Below are 23,136 nucleotides of genomic sequence, written 5' to 3'. Positions count from 1 at the left end.
ATCTCTGTATTCAGTACTATGCCTTCACCACTTAATAATGAATTAATATACATCTTGTTGTGCAGCTGCTCTTTATATGACATTTCACTATAATGTCCTTTTTTAATTATGGTATGTTTTTGATTTGCGGCCCACAATGTTTTGTTAATAGCAACCTTCTGTTTATTTTCAGCTTCTCCCTTTAGGTGGCACTGCTACACTTTGCCTTTGTCATAATTTTACTGCGTTGTCGCTTTAGTGTATGTAGTTTGATGTATTTATTCCTGTTTGTTTTCAGGTTGGGTTTTGTTTCTGTTTATATTAATTGGTGAACTGTAAACATATTTGGTATATATGTGTTAGGAAAGACTCTAACTTCGTTACATGTATAATTAATTCATTAATTCTTTTAAATATAATCGTTCCTTGTTTTAGGAAAAATGCCACCGAAACGTTCATTGAATTTGGAGATTGATATTGATAAAAATAAAAAGAGAAGCTAAAAATCTGGCATGCTAGATACCAAAGAGAATTTTTACGTTGTATTGAAGCTGGTGAAAAAATTTTCAAATTTGTAATGCAACGAGACTGGCGAAGTCTACCATTCAAACTGTTTTCAATAGAAAAGAAGAAATTAAAACATTCAATACCTGCTGCACTTTTAAGTGTCTCAAAATTAACTCGCCAACGAAGTAGCATTATGGAAAAAATGGAAAAATTATTATATATATGGACTGAAGACAATAAACCAGTGAAGGATGCCAATAAGCCAAACTATCCAAGAAAAGGCTAAAAGTATTTTCTAAAATTTAAAGAGCGAAGATACTGATGAATCTGTGAAAGCTGTAACATTCCAAGGAAGCTGAGGTTGTTTTGAAAAATACAAAAATCACCACAATTTGTATAACTTAAAAATGAATGTGAAAGAGCTAGTGCCAATGATGCAGCTAAAAAATATCCCAACATTTTGAAAAGAATTATTGAAAGAGGTGGATACCGACCTGAGTAAGTTTTCAATAGAGACAGGAGTCTATTGGAACTGAATGCCTGAAAGAACTTAATTTCAAAATATGAAAAGTCTGTAAATGGATATACGGTGTCAAAGAAACGATTAATCTTGTTCCTCGGTGCTAATTAATCTTGTTTTTCGGTACATTAGCACCGAAAGTATATCTCCCCAAAAATCCAACGTGTTTTAAACGGCTGAACAAGAAACAATTGCCTGTCCTTTGGAGATCCAACAAGAAAGATTGAATAACTAAGATTCTCTTTGAACACTGGTTTAAAAATTACTTTTGCCCAGACGTAAAAAAATATTTGAAGGACAATAGCTTGAACAACAAGGCATTGCTCATTTTGGATAATGCTCCAGGGCATCAGGTTAATTTATTCGAATTATCTGAAGATGTGGAGATTGAATATCTTCCCAAAAATACAGCAGCTCTGATCCAGCCAATGGATCAGAGTGCAATAGCCACATTTAAGGCTTATTATTTACACAGAACTTGCCTTGCTTAATATTTTAAACTGGGTCAGTCCACAACAGCATAAGTGATGATGGCAACATATTATAGCTTAGTGATTCTTCGTGTTAATGTTTGTCATCAGATTAAAACAGTTTTTAAATATTTTATTTTATGTATAAATATGTGCGTATGATTTCTTTTGTGTTTCAATTTATATGTTTATTTTTTTAAGTTCTGTTTATTATTTCATTGTTTTGTACTTTTATTTTTAAAATTACAAAACAATGTACTTTTATGTACAATCCAGCTTTCCGCTTTATGGCCAACTTTTCCGGAACATATATAGGCTGTAAAGCGAGGTATGGGTGCACTCATTTCTGTGATGGTAACTGTTCCTAAAATATATCATTAAGCAAAAAGAAAGAACTTGCAAGGTAGATTGAAATTTTACCTAAAAAAAATATATCAAAAGAGAATTATTTTCAATTGAGTTGTCTGCAACAGTATGACTGTAAGATACTTAGGGTTTAATTTAAGACTATTCAACAAAAATAAATTAGTTATATATAGCAAGTGTTTACTATAATTAAAATAAATCAAAATCCTCTATTTTACTTTTTGTATTTACGAGATGGAAAAATTACCATGAATTGATCAGTTAATTCAACTCATATCTTTTCTCTCCCTTTGGGTTTTAAAAATGATTCTTAAAGTTTTTTCTAGACCCCTAATTACACCTTTTCCCAAAAAACTTAATTTCCAATAATCAGGGTTCAGGAGATGAAATGATGAGTGTATTTTGATATCCCATTACTATTCCACATTTTATTACAAAATTTTACTAGAAATATTTCTGAAGCAAAGGAGAAAAGTTAAACTAACATTTAATGTGAATAAAACTAAAATCACATTCAAAAATATTCTAGATAAATATTTATACATAACAGACCAAATTTGGAAGCATGGATGAAATAAAATACCTGGGAAAATTTTTTCATAATGATGATACTTTACTGCGATAGTTTAAGTAGTAAATCAATACACCATTTATTATATTTGGAATGAAGATTATTAAAATGATGAACAAAATAGCAAAGAGCCTGAAACAGAAAGCTTATAACCAATGGTTCCAAAAACATTTATCACTCTCATGAAGTACACATTCACACGGATATACTTAAAAGTTTTATAAAGCAATATACTTATAAGTTATAAAGCAAGAAATGACATTTCTTTAACAAGATTATTTATCCTACAGGATTGATTACAATATCCAAACATTTGTAAAATCATTTATCTAAAATCTACAAGTGATATTCATTAACCCGTATTCCATTTTAATATAGTAGCAGAAAGCTTTAATAGAAAAAGATAGAACTACTAAAGCGTAAGAAAAAATTGCAGATATATAATGTCTAGAAACTACCATCTGGAATTCAAAAACTCTATGATGATGTAATATAACTGAACAGAATTTTCATATTTCAGAATACTGTCAACAAATATTAATATTTTATAAATGCTTATTTTTAATAAAACAGCCAATGCGAAATTAAAAAAAAAAAAACAAACCTTTTTACATCACCATCTATCTATACATCCTGACCCATAAAGGAAGATACCTCCATGTGATGGTTTCGGTCGCCATACCACCCCCTCTGTACCTAGCCCTTATGAGCTTTACCAGAGGTCATCTTCAGTACCTTGGCAATGACATCTTTCAATCAAGCCTCAGACAGGACCCACCGATGCAAGTACCACGAGAGACATTCCCATCAGTGTACTATTAACATAAACTCCAAACAAAACACATCTAGCCAAGTCTCAAAGAAGACTGAATGACTTTCTAAGAACAAAGGAACTGAACTGTACCTACCCAAAAGGTAAAAATGTGTTCAAGACCCATCTATTCCCTATACAACTATTAAGAAACAAAAAACATTAAAACACAATAAATTAACATTAAAAAACATTAATAAACATTAAAAAATAATAAATTATCATTAAAAAATAAATAATTTCTGTTAGCTCAAACAGCCAATTCACCAAAACAAATTAATGAATACCAATATTCCACTGAGTTTATTCATAAATGATGTGCATATAAAAAGAATTCCTGAATTAATCATTTCCATTGTCACCCAGCCCTGCAAGAGACACTAACAGCTACCTAAGAGCTTGTGATTAATGGAACAAAAATAACTTTTTCTTTTCAATACCATATAAAATAAAATAAAAATGTTATTAAACCTGTTTAAATATTATACATATTCTGTAAGAAATAAATTTTTAGATATTAAATTCAACACAAGATTAAGTTACACCTATAATGAATGTGTATAACCTTTTCGCAACCTAATAAAAAAGGAAGCATTCAGATCAGCTATATACAGATAGTTTACATTTACCAGATTTACAAAAGATCCAATTTTTAAAGTGGAAATATATTTTATAAATGATTTTTCTTTTCAATTGAACTAGATTAAAGAGCAAATAGTTTCTGGGTATTTAATCTGAACCTATACAACTTACATAGGTAAAATTTTTATTAGTATAATTCTATTTAAGATTATAGCTTTCTATATATCTGTATCCTGGTCAGGCTTGAAATTTTTCATGTGCTAAAAACTTCCAAATATTTTCATACAAAAGCCCGCAGCTTCTTAACAATTACATCACCTTATAAACCTACAATGATAATATATATATAAAATAATAAAAATAAAATTAACAAATGAATTGAGGTCAAACCATCCTAGATAAATAGTTTAAAATAGACATTGACATACATTAAGAAATATAGAAATATGCAACCAGTATTTTTTTACTACTGAATTCAGAAGATCTCAAAAAAATGTTAAATATCTGGGTAGGTCATTATTTGACCAATAACAAGAATTTATACTTTTTCTCTGTCATGTACATTATAACAGCCAAAAAAGTACTTATAGCTGTAAAATCTAAAAGTCATCGACACAGTAAACAAAATACTTTTAAAGCTTTTTAATTATAAACTAAAGAATAAAAATAATTGATTCTATATGGACATCAATGTTTGCTATTCCACCAATACTCACTCACTCTACTAAAAAATTTGATATTTCTTTCTGTTTTCTAACGAACAAATTTATTTAGTATGATTATATGTTGTTTATTATTACCTTTTTAAAATAATATATTTTTTAAGAATTTTTTCTAACAGTAAATTCAGGCGACCACGGTTTTTTTCATGTATTCTACAGCTGAATTAGAATCATCAGTACTACCACTAATAATATCATCATCATCCTCATCATCATCATCATCATCATCATCATCATCATCATCATCATCCTCCTCATCATCATCATCATCATCATCATCATCCTCAAATCTGTATACATTATGTATTAAAATTATATATGATATTAACCTAAGCTTTAAATTAGTTATTTTTTTATACTAAGCAATAACTAAGTAATACAAGTTTTTTTTTTTTTAATTTGGGATTATAATATCTAATATATGGCCAGCCCTTGCTCTGTTGCACACAGGATACCTTCCTCAAGGAGTCAGTAACATAAATGCAGATGTGAGAGCAATGTCGTATTGCTCTCCATGTATCAAATTAGCCATGACGGCTAATTTAATACATGGAATTATAGGTATATTGTTATATTGTTCCCCTTATTGTCCAGGCCAGGTACAAATACAAAGATTGGCAGAGTAAAGCCAGGTAGGCTTTACTCTGCTCATGGGTAGATTCATGTTTCAACCTGACTGCGAATTGTGGCTGCTTTCTTGCACTTCCATCCATCAGACTCTGATCCTATGGCACAACACAGAATCCTCCTAGATACCAATTCAGGTTTCTGTTATTGGCTGCTAATTGCTGGAGTGCCTCTGCCTCACACAGTGAGTCAACAAGAGCTGGATGACCGAACCAAAGTAGAGTTGACTATGCCTGTAGCTTGTGATATACTCAGGAACAACCATTCCCATAGAAAACCATTGTTCTTGGCAGAAACCCACTGAATGCAGGATGATTTCGTTTATATGACTTTCCATCTTTTGCATCATGTGGATGGCAGAAAGATAACCTCGGACTACCAAGATGACAGTTAAAGCTCCATTCTTCAAGTACACAACTGACAAAGAATGTGGGTTATCAAACTCAGCAGTAGTAGACTAGTAACTACAATGAATCAGGACTTATTGGGAAGCAAAAGCTTTGATATAGAGCAGAGGGCAAGATTCATTTATTACTTATATATTGTACTGCTGTGCAAGACAAATCTGCATGGGTACACCACCCAACCTCATACTAGGTAACCTGATTGTATGAATCAAAACTAATATTTAGGAAATATGTATTCTTTTTCAATAATATTAAAATAACACAAATAATGAATATATCATTCAGAGATAGTATAATGTAATATCCAGAAAAGTAGAGAAGTTAAATTAGAGAAACTATGAATTAATAATCTTAGGATCAATGCATGTACAAAGGTTGCAGCAATTAAAAGGTAATTCTACAAAAAAATATATGTAATAAACAAAAACCACCTACCAAACAATGTACAATAGCTACATGCAACCCTAAAATACTTTTTTGTTTTTTAACGTGGAAAAATAAGGATTGATTCTTTACTGGTTCTTTTATACTTTTCTTAAGTAAATTTTTATAACGCTGTAATATTAATCATAATCTTTTATAAAGAATTATTCAGGGATAATGTTTCCCTATGCATTTAATTAAAGCCACATAAAATCTTTTAAACCTTAAGTAAAAATTTTAGATTTTAAAGCATTTCAGACAAATGAAATTTCAATCAGAAAGATGTTTGACAAAGCTGCAATATATCATCTAATCTTTTTAATATAAGTACTGATGAAATAATGTGTAAGGAAAAATGTAATGGGTAGCAGTTGTAGGATGAAAATGGTGACAAGATAAAATTATTTATTACCTATTCTATTTGTGCAATGATAAACAGAAAAAACAAGAAAAAAGAAAAAACTGAAATTTTACAAACGGCTTCTGTTTTGTAAATGGAAGTGAATCTAAGAAGATATGAAAGAAGAGAGTAAACACGTGCTTTGATTAAAAAAATTAAAAACTATTCTAATTTATTTTAATACTGATATTACTGCAGGATTTAAAAATGAATTAGATGAAATGTGTTCATCAAATCTACGAATGAAATGAAATAATTAAATTAACATTGATGAAAAACTATTCTACAAATTCTACTAAGCATAAAAACAGAAAGAATTTAAGCAAGAGCTGCTTTTGATAATATAATTCCAAATGGTGATACAAAGCACACAGGAAGTCAAAAGAGTAATTATAACAATGCCCATTTTCAAATAAATAAATATACCTACTGCTGATACACACTTCTCATAAAAAAAAGTTATCAACAAGACATTCAAAAGTGTTTTCCGATTTATTTTGTGTATAAAGAAAACTTTTAATTTAGAGAATTTGAATTCCAAAATCAAATGATAACAAAAAGTCACAATGCTAAATAAATAAAAGTAAATCTATGAGGTGAATTAAAAAATTATATATATTACTTATCTTTATTAAAAAAATGTTAACTATCTTCTAAGTAAAAAACTGTAAAATATGACAGCCATCTCAGATTCAAAAATTATTTATGTCTATAGGTAAGCTACCATAAAAAACCATAAAAAAAATATATAGTAGTGCAAGATTTTTTTTATCCTCTGATATACAGAAAAGTTTAAAACAAGTCTGCTAAGTGTATTAATATTGAAAAGTTCTATTTTTGTTTTTTGTGTATTTTATTCAAAATTCAGTATCTTTTAAGACACACAGTTTTTAAAGATAAGTTTCTTAATATATATGATTATATATATAAATATATATATAATTTAAATATGTATGCATATTTAAATATATACAAAAATATTTATATACTTACATGTATCTTATGATTTCACATTTTGATATATTTTTATTAATATTTAAAAATTTTTGAAAACTATAGGAAGTTTATGACTATCTGATGCTATGCATCATTAATCTAACTAATTATCTAAAAAAATTCTAGTCCCAAGTGAACCATTTAATTAAATCAGGTTTACCTTGATTCTTTGAAAATAAATTATATATATATACACATCTACATTAAATCTCCATGGTGGAGTGGTTAATTAAATGGCAGGTACAATCTGCAATTTTGATTTTTTCAAATATTATACACAGTCTCACTCATACAGTAGTTAGTTTGACCCCCAATTTCATGTAAAATAATGCAGCTATTCTGGTCTTAGAAGAGTAAGTAATACTACATCTCCAATCACATTAACCTTCTTTTGTCATAACCTGCTAAAATATAAAACAAAACTCTTTTTATTAATTTTATCTAAAATCTTTTTGTGATAAAATAAGGCACTGTTTTTTATTTTTAAATATCATTTTTGGTAAAAAATAAGTTTTATTTCTACAAAAGCAGCAACACTAGCTTAAAAACCAAGCAGTACTTTAACCAAAAATGATTCCTAATTACAATTCAGCCTAAATTCCCACTCACTTAGGATACCTGAGATTAATTTTTACAAATAATAAATCGTAAATTAAACTAATACCAAAAAATGGGAAATTATACATAAATTAAGAAAAATCTTTAGAACATAAATCTTATGAAAAATTAAACACTGTTATAATCTTGATTAGAAAAATATACTCACAACAATTTAGTTTTGCTTATCTCCTACTATATACAGAGCAGCACTGTTACATATATTCAATAATACAACACTATTTTAAGTAGCATCAACTACTCTGAACAATAACCATAAATAAATTCTAACAGTAACTAATGAAAACATTACTGTAGTTTAACTTTGATGATCATTGAAAACCAGTTTATTAAATATGTTTTAGCCATTTGCCAATCTTAGTTTAAATTCTTTCAGGAAAGACTCCTCCACGATACATTCCAAGAGTTATGGTATCACTAGGTTTTAAAAAGATGCAATTAATCCCCCAACACAAAATTCCTTCCTTACTTTTTCAACATATGGATTTCAAATCAGCAATAGTGAATTCCTTTCAATACTTACATCACAAATAGTAATAATAAGTATAAAATTAAAATAAACCTAAGTATACAATTAAATTAGAAATTTATTCACAGACTTTAATCAATTTTCTCGAGAACAGAATAAAATAGTACTTTTTATAAAGTCCTAATTTATTTACAATATCTATTTGGTTTATACATCTTGTTATTTTGATAATAAACAATCAGTAACTCTAACAAAATATTTAAGTATTTATAACAACAATAATAATAATGTAAACAAAAAATTACGCAACTAAGTTACAGACACTAAGATACATCATACAGAAGAAGCTTACCACAACCAAAAAGAAAAAACAAATATGCATTAAAATAAACAGAAAACCATGATAATGATTACAAAAATATATATAGATAAAAATACATACATAAATTAATAAAACTAAAAATTGATAAAAAAAAATACAAAAATACACATGCATGCAAGCAAAAGCAATGTGCAGTTAAAATATTCAAAATTAATATAAATTTAATAATAACTATTATTATTGTTATAATTAAATAATTTATGAATAGGAACACGAAGTACGCGATCAGGGTTCTAACCTGTTGTGTGTAACCCCAATTGAGTCGTACTGATGGACCTGGTGCTGAGATCTCACAGGGTAAACTACGCCGTCCCCAAGGCTACATCACCCAACCAAAAAAAAAAAGAAAAGAAAATCCATCTCAAAAACTGAATAACATAAAAACTTAAATATAATTATTTATATTAAAATCTATACATTAAAATATTACACAATTAATTAATATTGGTAAAACATGTCTTTTTTTATTTATTATTAGATGAGTCTTAATAAAAAAAAGAGAGAAAAATAAAATGTATAAAAACATTAACAAAATAATAATTCAAACAAAAACAATTTTAAAATAAAAATATAAGGAAATTTCTTTGTCAAAGCATAATTGTAAATAATGAGACTAAATTAAAAAACCTGTGTAGCTTCTCCACAATTCAAAAAATGTAGCATTATGAATAAAACAGATTAAAATGTACCAAATTTATAAAATAGATTACATTCACTTTAACAACCATCTGCATTTTTATTATTAATGTTCAAAACTATTTTTCCTAAACTAAAATGCTGTATTCCTTAACCTTCAGGAGTGCATAATAAAAGAAAATCTTAAAAGAAATACTTTAAGACAAGTTGAATTTTTATATAACGTTCAACTTTAAAAAAATGGACCATAAAAACTTTACTATAAAAAAGACCTTAATAACTTTAGTATAAAATATTACTAAATATTACTTGTACTGAAAATTATTTCAAACAGTTTTGTTTATTTCAGTTAATTACCTGTAGATACAAACATTATATTTTCATCAATTCATTGTTAATAATGAAATTATTAAAAAAAAATAATTAAATACAGTGATTTAAATGGATTTATAACTTTTAAGACATATTGAGAGTATATTGATGCAGAACATTGAATACTTTTGTTCAGTTCACTGTGGGCATTTATTCAAAATGCATACAGAATTGATTGAGATGTAATTCTTTTAGCAAAATATATTAAACTTTTGGTTGTAGAATGCTTTAGTAAAGATTTCTAAATTACAAACATAAGTTGTTTCCAATCTGTTCAGATAATAAAATAATTACTTTTTCTGGTGTAGAGCAAAATGATGATTCACATGAACTTCAGAGGAAATGAAAATCTAAGTGGCCACTTTCACTGAATTTATCAGTTCAAAAACCATAAGGAAGCACTGAATTTATCCCTCAATTTGTACCCCAAGAATTTAAATACTGTTTAATTTCACAGAGGGAGCAGAAAGTAGGGATAAATGTTTTGCAAGTCAAAACTCACTATGAACCGTTTTCTTATCTACGTTTATATGAACCCATTTTCTTATTTTTGGGCAAGGTATAATATTCCGAGAAATTGCCATGAAATTTGGAATCACCTGTATTAATGGAAACAAAATAACTGCATGTAACTAAAACACTGCAGTCAACAGTCCAGCAATCCAATGCCGGTGTTAATTACAAGAAGATTTCCAGTTGCAATGACGACTAACATAATTACAACATCAAAATTTTTAGCACATAAAAGTAAGAAAGAATATACGCTCTAAATTGATTTCCAAATCCATACAACTTAATGTGAATTACTGATAAAGAAATAATATTGATTATTGTAAGTAAGTGTCTGTCAATTTTCCAATAGTGCGATTTAAAAAATAAAACTAACTGCCAGAAAACCAACAGCAACCAGTTCCATAATTATTTTCACAGAAAATCAGATATATGATCAAATGAATCTTTTCTTAAATGATTTAAGAAATACATTACTGAAATAATGAACCTTTTTTTATATCCAATATATACAACAATCTGTAAAGGAAAAAATACAGAAATGTCATAAAAAAATAAAAAGTAATACAAATAAGAAGATAAATGGAGAAGGCAGGAAAAGAAAACAATCACAGTTAGAATTAAATATTTACAAGAAAATTCAATTATATTTTAGTGCAGGGTTTTATGAAAATGACTTGCATTTGGAAAATTTTCATTTAAACTAATTAAGTGACCACTAAAATTACTAAAGTTCAAGTTGTGGATCTAAAATGTATGTTTTAAGAATATTAACTTGGGCAAAGTATCTTATAAATAATACCTATAAGTTGGACCACCTAAAAAATTATCAAAAACTAATATTATATATATATATATTACTGAAATTAATCTTTTTAATATTCTCCTCTGTAGCCAACTGTTAAACTATATTTAAAATTTTATTAATATAAACAACCTAGCACAGAATATAGAGATAAGATTTATCTTACGTAATTTTATGATAAAAGTAATTTCACAGAATCCCATCCTCAATCATGATTGAATCATTAATTAAACAGTATATTAAAAGGATATTAAAAATACTAAAATAAACCATGCACTTGGTGTAATGTTGTATTATTACTGTAATATTATAATGAAAGTCTTATAAAAACAGCAACAGTAGCACTCATATAAATTATAAGCAATTTTCATTATATTACAGTAATGTAATAAACATTGCATCACATGCATGGTTTATTTTAAATATTTTTAAATTTTAACATTTTTAATAATTTTTTAATATGCAGTTTAATTAAATAATTCAATCATGACTGAAGATGTGGGATCCGGCAAAAGTAACAGGCATTTTAAAAAGAACTTTGTTTGACGACGTGAATTTATTACAAAAATATTAATGTTAATAAAGTAATTATACAACAATATTCAAAATTACCTTTAATAAATTTACATTAGATGTTCAAAATGATTTCCTTCGATCCCAATGCAGGTTCATACATGTTTCATAACATTTGCAGCCTTTAATTTGTCAAGTGTATGAGAATTGTTTTTAAAAACTAAATTTTTGGATACCCCCAAAAGAAAACGTCTGCTGGTGCAAAATCTGTAGATCTTGGAGGCTACAACCCTTTTGATGTATGTTTTTGATGTTAACGATGGCTAAAAAATTCCCGTAACACATCTAGCGTTTCATTAGCAGTATGACAGGTTGTGTTATCCTGCTGGAACCAACATTCTCATTTGTATAAATGTAACATGGCAATAAACTGTTCGATTAAGTTGTGATAAACTACACCATCTGCAGATTCGTCAAAAAATAAAGACCCTACTACATGATGCCAGGAGACTGCACACCAAATACCAGTTTTACATTCGTGTAATGGTCATTCATGAAAAGGGTTTGAGAATTTTCAACGCCCCATATTTGGCAGTTTTGGCTGTTAATCCAAGTGAAACCATGCCTCATCACTGAAATAAACATGATCCAAAATTTCAATATCGTTGTCACCAAAAGAGAACGAAGCAATACTGTAAGCATTTTCCGTGGTCTACTTCTTTCAGTTATTGAATAACACCGATGCGAGGAGCATGAGATTGTAATTTTTTAGTGGCCCTGAAAGCTTTGCCTGTGAAGATAACTTTCTGAGTGACTTTCTGGGTGAGCGAGTCAAACGTTCCTTCTCATCCTCTAGAACTTCTACTGTTAACAATGATGGTTGACCTGTAGTTTTCCGATCATGTATACTCCCAGACTCACAAAATTTATTAATCAAATGCAATATTGTCGACTTATTAGGAACTGAAGAATTGGGAAATTTTATCAGATTATCCGAAACTTGTCTTTCACTCATTCACAAGATTTATATGCGCAACAAGTTTCAATAATAACCACACATTCGTCCTTGGAAAACAACATAGTTAACACAATAGAGACAAATTTATACTGGTAGCAGTAGTGCATAAGGACATCTCAACTGTTACAACCTGCTAACCTTGAGTTCTGTGTTGCCAACTGCCATGTGGAGAGAAATAAAATTTACCTGTGTGACTTCTACCTTGTTAATCTTAGAGTTGCATCCTTTTTGAAACACCCGTTACTTTCATGATAAAATTAAAGTAAGGTATGTTTTATCTCAATATTCTGAACTAGGTGATTTATATCAACAGAATTTAATAAATATATATATATATATTAATAGAAAGTGGCATATGCATACAAAAAATATATATGTATATACATTAAACTAAATCATAATAAATATAGTCAGCTGGTGTACAAATATGCATATTAATTGTTTTTAGGGATAAACATTCCCAGAAAATCTTGCATAACAAAAATCACAGTATAGAATGCATATTAAAAATAAAAATTCTCAACGAGGAAAATTATTAGAAGATGAATAAAATGAGAAAGAGATGAAGATAACTTTAAAACCAAGCTGAAGTAAAATTCTGTTTACACTGTAATTTTTACATACGCCACCATGAAGCACCAACACACCTCAAGTCAGTGTTTCAACATATGTTATAGAACTGGTGATAACCCTCTTAAATAAATAAATTAAAAAAGGATTATACTGTTAAATTGGCAATTTAAAATATATTTTAACTAATTTGTTTTCATCTTTAATCTGAGAAACTAGCATTTCTCAGATTCAATTACCAACAAACAAGGAGTGCAGATTAAAATAACAAGATTCTGATAAGATGATAAATTAAATCCCTAACAACCTGATGGTCCTATAATGACTGAAATCTATCAAGGGATACTATCCAGGAAATTGAGGGATTAATAAAAATAGCTGAAGAATATAATAAATCCTAAGTAAAACAACACTGAGTGTACACTTTAGGCACTTATGTAAGGTTTATAACCATGGCAAACAAATGTATAAATAATATTGTAGAATTATTTTTAAGAAAAAATAAGATACATGAAACGGTTATTGAAAAAACCCAATTTATTTGTAAATGAAATAAACTTACAAATGTGAAATTTTTAAAACGTTTAAACTACAGATTGCTTCAAAATGAATATCAGAGTTTTAAAGCTATGTAGTATTTTTCAAGTTTCATGTATACTGAATAATTATACGTGAAATAAAAATGCAATCAAACAGTTTTAGCTGTGCGCAAGCTCATAAACTCTTTTCTGAGCCTTCTGCTTGAAAGCGCTAGTGGCAAAGACGGTGACCCCCCCAACAGAAAGCGTTCTGCTTTTTGCAGTTTGCAAAGTGTGAATCTGTAATTACTGTTCAATGTATGTTGCATTTGAAGTTTCATTCTGATCTCCCCTGAGTGACAATACCATCGTAGATGGTATAAACAATTTGAAATTACTGGCTGTATTGATAAAGGGAAGAGTACAGAACGATTGAGTGTGTCTGAAGACAAAGTTGAACGTGTAAAAGAGTCTTTTGTGTGTAGTCTTACAAAATTCATTAGAAAGGCTAGCTGCGAATTAGCAATTCCAGTGACGTCTGTGTGGAGAGTTTTAAGGAAATGCTTAAAATTACATCCATATCTTTTGCAGCTGCTACAAGCTCTAAAGCCAACAGATTATGGTTTGTGAGCTAGCTTCGCAAATGAAATGATGCACTGTGACGATGAAGACTTTCTTTATCATGTCGTACTCAGTGTTGAATCAACATTTGATATTAATGGAAACGTAAACTCATAATGAGTGTATCTGAGGATCAGAAAATTTTCACAAAATATTGCAATGTGAATGAGGCTCCCCAAAACTGAACATTTTTTGTGCCGTATCCGGCAGTATGTTTATGGGCTGTTCTTTTTTATGGAAGCAAGTGTGTCTGGAATGAACTATCTAGATATGCTACAACTACAGCTCTTTCCTTAACTGCAATATGGACCACAGAACTTTATTTGGCAACAAGATAGTGCACACGCCTCCTCACTGATATACCATTATGCATGACTGATTGAATGAAATTCTTCCCAACCACTGAATTGGTTACCAGGGACCAAATGACAGGGCTTCTTTGCTGTGGCCTCCATATTTGTTCAGTCTAACCCTGTGCGATTTTTTCTTTGGTGGTTTCTAAAGTATCAAGTGTATGTGCCACTGTTACCAGCTGACCTCCCCACTTGAGACACAGGATTGAAGCAGCTGTCACATCAATTACTGTAGACTTACTGATTAAAGTACGGGATGAACTGTCATATCGGCTGGATGTGTAACATGTGACGAATGGTACTCACATTGAACACTTATAGAAAAAACTGTTTGAGTTGCTCTTTCATTTCATGTACAACTTATCAATGTCAGTAAAACTTAATAAATATTATATAACTTTAAAATCCCAATATTCATTTTGAAATACATGGTATTATGGGAAACAAATAAGTAAAATACTATCTTTAAATTTAAACAAGATAAGATTCACAACGGCAAAAAACCAGTACTACATATAGTCACACTACAGCATCTTCAGTAAAGGGGTTTGATATACTCGTAATAACCCAAATAAAGGCGACACAAAAGATTCTTAAAACTTAAAATTTTGCGATAGATTTTACGAAAAAATTTCTTTATGTTGTAATTTGAATAAAAGAAATAACAAAATTTTTCCTAAGTTTCTTCTTCAAATTTTTTTTGCTTTTATAACATTTTCAATATTAACAGTAACAGAATTTTTCAGTAATTAACAGGAACAGAATTCATTTAGTAACAAATATTTTTCCACAGTGAAGATGAATGCCACCAACATACTTTAAGTAATGTTAGAAACAAATAAATGAACAAGTTACAAAGGATACATGGTACACCAGCCATCCTCTCACAATACTTATCAATAGAGAATTTCTAAAGCAAATCACACATGAGATAAAAGAAATTAATAACAGGAGAAAAACTAATGTGAAAATAAAACTTCCCCAAACTTGCACATACTCGTACTACTCCATTTTCATTCTAATTTACAATTACAGATATGTGTACAGCAAATATTTCTCTAATGAATTGAAACCAATTGAAGAAACTAAAAAAAAATAGAGACTTTTAAAATAAAAAGTGAGAGGAATTATAGCTATTTAGATCTACGGCAGTAATACTGCAAGTAACAAAAATAAATAAAAACCAAATAAAGTTTAGAATTAAAAATTCAATATAGCACAAAAAGAATATAATAATACTGATAGCGGGCATCTATAATGAATTTATAATTATTTATGTTAACAGATGACAGCAATAACTGTTTTTCAAGTCAATAATCACAGTTATAAGAGTATGATTGGCTTTACCTTATAAAATAATTTAAAAAAGTACTTAGTTCCTACTTTTTTTTAAATGTTTAATATAATTTATTTTGCAATAATTTTGAATAAGAAGATATATCTTATAATTTTTTAAAAGTTATATTTTACAAAATGTTAAAGTAACACACAGAAGTTACTATAGTATATAATGAAAAATAACACGATTATGCTACATTTTATTTACTACCATACTTTAATGCAAACAGTGACAATATAAAGATAAATAAATTGAGAAAACAAAATAAACAACCATTAAGGTGCAATCTAAGACTTGTGACAATAAGTGTGAAGCAATATCACACAGATATTTAATCTAATACACCTATATGCCAAGTACCACTACTACTTGTCAAAGAAATTTACATATTATAACTTCATACTACTGAAAAAATTTACTTATTCTACAAACTAATGCTTTTGATTTTTTGTATTAAATCAAAGAATGTAATTTGTTTGAAATTTATAAGAATAAGGGTACATTTAACTAAAGTACAATAAACTACAACTAAACAAATTATTGGAATTTTCTAAATATATATTTAAAAAACTATAATTCAACAATACTTTTTAAATGAGTTAATGCTCACACTTCTTGCAACAAGTCAGACCAAGTTCCCTAATCTAAATGAAAAATAAAAAAAAAACACAATAGCTATAGTAAAAAAACAAATTGATGTTAAAAAAATACACATTGATAACTCAGTGCAGTTGTAAATGGATAATCCACACTAAAAATGTGCTAAAAAAAGTACATAAAGAAAATTTTAAATAGTAGATTCCATGCACTAAAAACATTTTTTATAGTGATATTAATTATATTTTAAAGAGCTAGGAAGAAATACAGATTGACACGTTCATGTGGACATGCATCCATACCAGTTGACCTTAATGTAATTTCCAAGGCAGTATGCATCCATTCAAAAGCATGTGCTAATCTCGTTGAAAATGTGATTCTCTATTGCTTCATCATTCGTTTTCATCATTTAAAACTATTCAGTTTACTACTGTTTATCAATAACATTTTTTTTTTTTTAATTTACTTCACATTAAGTTGCTAAAAACACATTACTTTACTAAATTAAGATTATATGACAATTCAACATCAATTTAAAAATTTTAAAACCGACATGATGAAAAGATTAGACAACTCCCTTTTAACAAACATATATTAATAACAAGAATAACTTTCTTATATCTATTTTAGGTAGGAGGGTATCCTTAGAGTTTTAAAGAACTTGTATAAACATTTAAAATTAAATGTATTATAAGTTACACTAGTATGATGAGACATCCCCATTCTATGAATGGTTCTCAAAATTTTATAAATGAATAAAGAAATAGATACAAATAAACATAGAGATTAAATTATGTCAAGTCAGAAACAGGAACCAAACCAAGAATACCAATTTGTAAGTACACAATCAAAACCATCCAACCCAAATGTGGCATTCAAAAAAGGGTTATGCCTGCGTACACAATTTGTACATAGGTCAATTTGCAGCCTTCAAGAAGTTGAATACCTAAACAGATTTTCTATAAAATATAATAAATAAATATCTATAAAGTATAACATAACAGAACCAGTCAAGTGAGTTTACATAGCCAATGTTCAGTTTTTTTTTAACGATTTCATCTTAATGCATTTTGATGAAAAAATTGACCATTATTATTTCAGTAATAGAATTACAAATTTTTTAACTGATAATTTCAAATCAATCAATCTTGTGTTTAACAAAAAACTGAATTAAATATTCCCACATAAAGAGCAGCACATTGAAATAGAGGTGCTGGAAACCACTTCATATCATAATAAAAAGTGAATTTCCATATCCCTTAATAATTTTTTTTAAAGGTGCAATATTTTAGTACAAATCTGATGTCTAGGTGTACATGCTACAAACAAAATAAAAAAATAGTGATATAACAACCAGTATAATTTTTACTAAAAAAAAATATGTTATACGTATATGCGATAAAACATTTATAACACATTTAAATTATGTATTTTTAAGCAAAAACAATTAATAATAAATATTATTATAAAATATTTTTAAAACCTGATAAAAACAATAATAAAAAATTAATATTTTTATATGTTTATAATTTCAACAAATTATAAATGTTTCTACTGACTAAAAACCACATATATAAAAAATTTAACTGAAATAATTCTCTACGTGGTCCACCAAAGGAAAAGTATCACGGATTATTGAATGATTATACAACATGCACAGTACAATAATAGCAATTTGAAGGGGTGTGGATAAGCATTAACAGATGATGTACAAAATTAAAGAAAATTACATTATCATTTACAATCCTAACAGTTATGAGTGAAATTAATAAAAGCGAACACATGTTTCCACTATAATTGCACTTTTAAAACCTTCATTAACAATAACCATTAATACATACGTTTTGTAACAATATGATTTCTAAGAGGTTTCATTGTGATTATTCTTTCAGAAGATTCCTGATTCAAATAACTAACAGATACTATTAGAAGTCCTTGAACTGAAGATACCTGTAGATTGTTTCATATAGGATAGTTGCAACTGTCTTCTTTTATTTTTATCTATACAAGTAACTCATGATTAATGAGGCTAATGGTAGAAAAAATTTCTCTTTTTTTTTACCTCTTGGCCAAATCCTGAGCAAAGTAGTAAACAATCCTAATTTACTTTAATCAGTTTATCATTCTTTTACACTACCAACTCCTTTTCCTTATCCTTGAACCCTTCTTCCTCATTATCAGCTCTGTGGATACAGGTTTGATCCTACTAGATTCTCCATGCTGAGGACACCAAGGCCTGCTTGCATCAGTATTGGTATTTGTTTCAAAAGGGGGGCTCTGCCTATAAACAGACCTAGAGACTCTTTCTTTCCTGTCGATTAGCTACACAATAAGTGTATAGGTGAAGTAACAACAAGTACAGCCAGGCCTTTAGCTCTTTGGTGATTGGGTTTCAATTAATCACACATCGCAGGAATGGTTGACCTTGAGACTGTACAAGACTACACTTCATTTACATTCATATATATCATCCTCATTCGTCTTCTTACAGTTATCATCCTCATTCGAACACCTTACAGTGGTTCTGGAGGCTAACAGAAAAAGGGAAAGAGGTCTTCTAATCTCCACTCTCAATAATTCAATTAACCCAATGAATAATGAATAATGAGTATGCAAAATGTATAAAAATCGTGCAATTTGAATTGCATAATCAAAAAAATACATAATAAAGTACATTAAATAACATTTATTAATTAGATTTAATTTATTAAAAAAAAAAAACTGAATTAAAATTTCAGTAAATAAAAAAATTTAGATTTAACCTACAGAAAATTGTTTTAAAATCAATTTTTACAAACTCACATAGGAACTTTGCAACAACTTAAGAGAACACACACCTAAATTTCGTCTTAATTATTGTATGTGACTTCTGAAAAAACACTGTCAACGAACAAAATGCATGGTTTCATTCAACAAGGCATGCAAATTTGCACTATATCAGATATCAAATGACTGAAAATCCTCACCAGATGTTTGAGTGTTTGCTTCATGATTAAAAAATTGGTATATGAAAAATAGTTCTGATAATCATATAGTGGGACCAATATTTTTTGAAGGAGTGTCAATATGGAAGTGTACCTTACAATTTTCAAAGCATTTTATTCAAAGTTAACAGATTATGAAAAAGAGTATTATAATTTCTTCCAACATAATGATGCAACATGTCACATATACTATACACTCATGCGGCTTTTACAAAAGAATGAACTGTTAGCAGAGGGAGAAAGCCTCTGCATTCCCCAGATTGGTCTAGCTGTGAGTTTTTAATTTCTGCCTATTTGAAAGGTACAGTTTATGAATCGAAATGAGGAGAAACATAAAACTGAGATTTCTATCAGTATTAATAAAAATTTTTTTTTTCATCAAAAAGAGTTTAACAACTTTTAGAGTCCAGTTAAAACACATAATTCAAAAATTTTTCAATCTCTACCATTCCTAATGTAGAAATTTTTTTAATGGTTTTCATACTGTAACAGAATATTATTAATCAAATATTCTTAAACACTTAAAAAACGGATACATAATTGTTTTAAAATATATTTTTGGACTAGTGTTTTATATAAAGTTATAAAATGTCTATTAACAACTTATAAAATTTATTAACAAAGTTATAAAATGTAGAAATTGTACAACTAAAAATTAGTAAACAGCAACTGTTTTTTTACTATCCACTGTTCACTGCATAAACATTCAATCATTATATCAAATTTATTTCAGCTTGCACAATATATCAAAACATGGGTTTAGTCAGCCACTAGTGTAGCTTTATTGTTAGCTTATCTGATACATAGCAGATTTATGTTCACAAACTTCTGGAGTAGACTTGAAATTTTTTTATAATTTCATTTCTTTCTCATTAATTGCTGATTTAAATACCTCAAACAAGTTCTCTAAAACTTCAAGGGTACTTACTACCTTCAATCACAATTAATATACTTAAATATAAGTTGATTTTATTTTCTAATTTATTTACAAAGTTACTTACTTTATACATAATGAGTAACAAAAATGAAATTTATAGAATCTATAAACTTCATAAAGATTTCAAGTTAAAAAAAAAAACAATATTCCAACTAAAGAGCACAAATAATGTCAATTTACATTTTAAATACCTCTTCATGATGATTTGTGTAGTAATGATAATTTATATACTTATAACAAAAAAAATAATAATTTAATGTAGTTCTTTCTTTAAAATCAGTTCGTTCCTCCTTCTCATAAACTGACATAATTTCATCAACAAATCACTAACTGGAAAACCTCTATAGAAATCATATAGAACCAACAAAAATCATTTTACATGAAAGAATATAATATTAATTATAATAAAATAATATAATCTAAAAGAATCAGACAATACAATTGCTATTAACCAACGTAAGGAATAAAATCATGGAAAAAGAAAAATCTCCCCCAAAAAATCCCTAATCTTAAAGTGCATGTAACTTACAATAATTTAGATGCAAAGGCTTACATTAATTTAACATTAGTTCATTACTAACTTAATCTAAGCACTACTTTTAATTTCATTACAGCATAGTATGCCTGTTAAATTAACTTAATATATTCAAACTACTACTCTTTTAAAATCGGTATACCAACATTATAAACAAAATTGACATTAATAACTCACTACTGCCCTTTAAAAAATTTTAACAAAAAATGGGAAAGTATTTTTTTCTGCGAATATGCAATAGCAAGATGATAAACAAACCTCCTCAATTTTTAAAATTCAATGAAATTTTTTACTTTCAATCCTGTTTAATATTACATTACTAAACTACACTAACCTAACATGAGAAATTTACTTTTTCATTGGTACAAATGTGGTTATGCATAGCCCACAAGATAAATATTTTTCCTCCTTTTAAAGCCAGAAAAAAATGTTGCAAGGAGCAGACCAACCTGTATTTTACTTTAAATAACTAATAATATTTTATCTAGAATATTTTCCAATACACAGCACCTATTGATAAAAGTTAGATTTTTGGCACTTACTCACTCAGGATGGACTTAATTAAAAATAAAAGTAATAAAAAAATTTTTGTCCTCCCAAAAGATCTTTTTAAGCTACTGTTAATGAAACTTTTTTTAAGTGATATCCTCCTGATACATTTTATTTTATTTAAAAAAAAAAATTAAATTTTGAATGGTGAAATGTTATCCCACTTTTAAAGTTTTCTTTTTTATTTTGATACAAGGAAAAGGCGATTCCACCTTCCTTCTGGCAAAACCTTTTTAATGATTAAGGATGCTAAAGATGCATTTAGATAAAAACTTTAAGTAACAAATATTAAACATAGAAGGATTTTAGACATCTTTCATAAAAACTGTTATGAAATTTGTGTTTGGAATACATTTTCCATCAAGGAGAAAGAATTTGTAAAACTGAGGAAGTACTTTAGTAAGATATTTCAGAAGGCAAGAGTTCAAGCAAATACATTTTGAAACAACTTCACATAAAACATTTTATTTTGGAATTTTGACTAAGAAAATTCCATTCTGAGTAATATATGACAACTAATCAGTATCCTGAGGAACACCAGATAAATCAGCTTGTTATATATAAACAAAAAACCATTTAGATAAAAAAAAAAACCAATGTAAATAAAAGTTTGATTTACAAAGAACAAATAGTTTCTTATTAAAAAAAAAACTAAGAGGAAAAACGCACAATAATTGTTCACAAAAAATAAATAATCTGCTGACTGCATTGAACAATCACTAATGGAAAGAAAGAAATAGACTGAAAATAGATGAAAAAAATAAAGGTATATACAAATAAAAATAAATATACACAGGAAAAAAGAAATAAAAATATGAAAATAAACAAAGAAATAAACAAACCAGCAGTTACAAAGCACAACAAAAAAACCAAGAAAAAATGAAAACTAAAAAAACAATACCACCTTACAGCAAACATTCCAAGTTGAAACTAAATTTTAAGCTTAAAATATAGTCAATAAAACCCAACTCTACATCTGAACTGGCCACCATGCTCTGTTCAACTTCCCTGATACACACTACAAACTATGAACTCAAGAGACAGAAAACAAAAATGTTCAACTCTGCACAATTCTAAAATGATAAAAATTCACCTTAAACAAAATTCTGAATTACATCCCTTCTGGCATATGATTGTTTAATAAGCCACAAATATCAAATATTTTAAAAATTAGTTATATTTCTAATTATGAATTGTAACTACTCAGCTATTCTGGCTTTTTCAGTTATAATAAAACAAAGTTAACCTCGCATAGTAACTGGATGTGCACTTGTTCATGTAGTAAGAAAAGAGCAGAGTAGTGGGAATGTACTGTGTAGTGGGGAGACAATCATGTTGTAGTATAGCTGACTGCAGTTAGTGTTGTGTTAGCTAATACAGTTAGGTTGAGGAAGCAACTTTTGATCTAAATTAACGTTTTCTTATTTCT

At 28.1% G+C, this 23,136-nt stretch overlaps 1 protein-coding gene across 11 annotated transcripts in view; it reads right to left on the bottom strand.

Annotated features, from left to right (window-relative positions):
* The window catches only part of LOC142327598 (palmitoyltransferase ZDHHC2), a 113,476-nt gene that overhangs the window by 50,032 nt on the left and 40,308 nt on the right, over positions 1–23,136 (bottom strand). For 5 of the 11 annotated variants that reach the window (XM_075370784.1, XM_075370785.1, XM_075370790.1 and 2 more), the window contains exon 7: positions 9,089–9,169. The exons of 5 other annotated variants lie outside the window; for them this stretch is intronic. In XM_075370784.1, coding sequence (XP_075226899.1) covers positions 9,089–9,169 — 81 coding nt within the window. Of the gene's footprint in view, positions 1–2,425; positions 2,546–9,088; positions 9,170–23,136 lie in introns of those variants that run through there. One more of the 11 variants, XM_075370787.1, reaches the window with a different exon arrangement.

Source organism: Lycorma delicatula, chromosome 7 (genome assembly GCF_047948215.1).
Source record: "Lycorma delicatula isolate Av1 chromosome 7, ASM4794821v1, whole genome shotgun sequence".
Lineage (NCBI taxonomy): Eukaryota > Metazoa > Arthropoda > Insecta > Hemiptera > Fulgoridae > Lycorma > Lycorma delicatula.
Note: the sequence above shows the minus strand (reverse complement) of the source record. Positions and strands in the feature narration are given on the sequence as shown.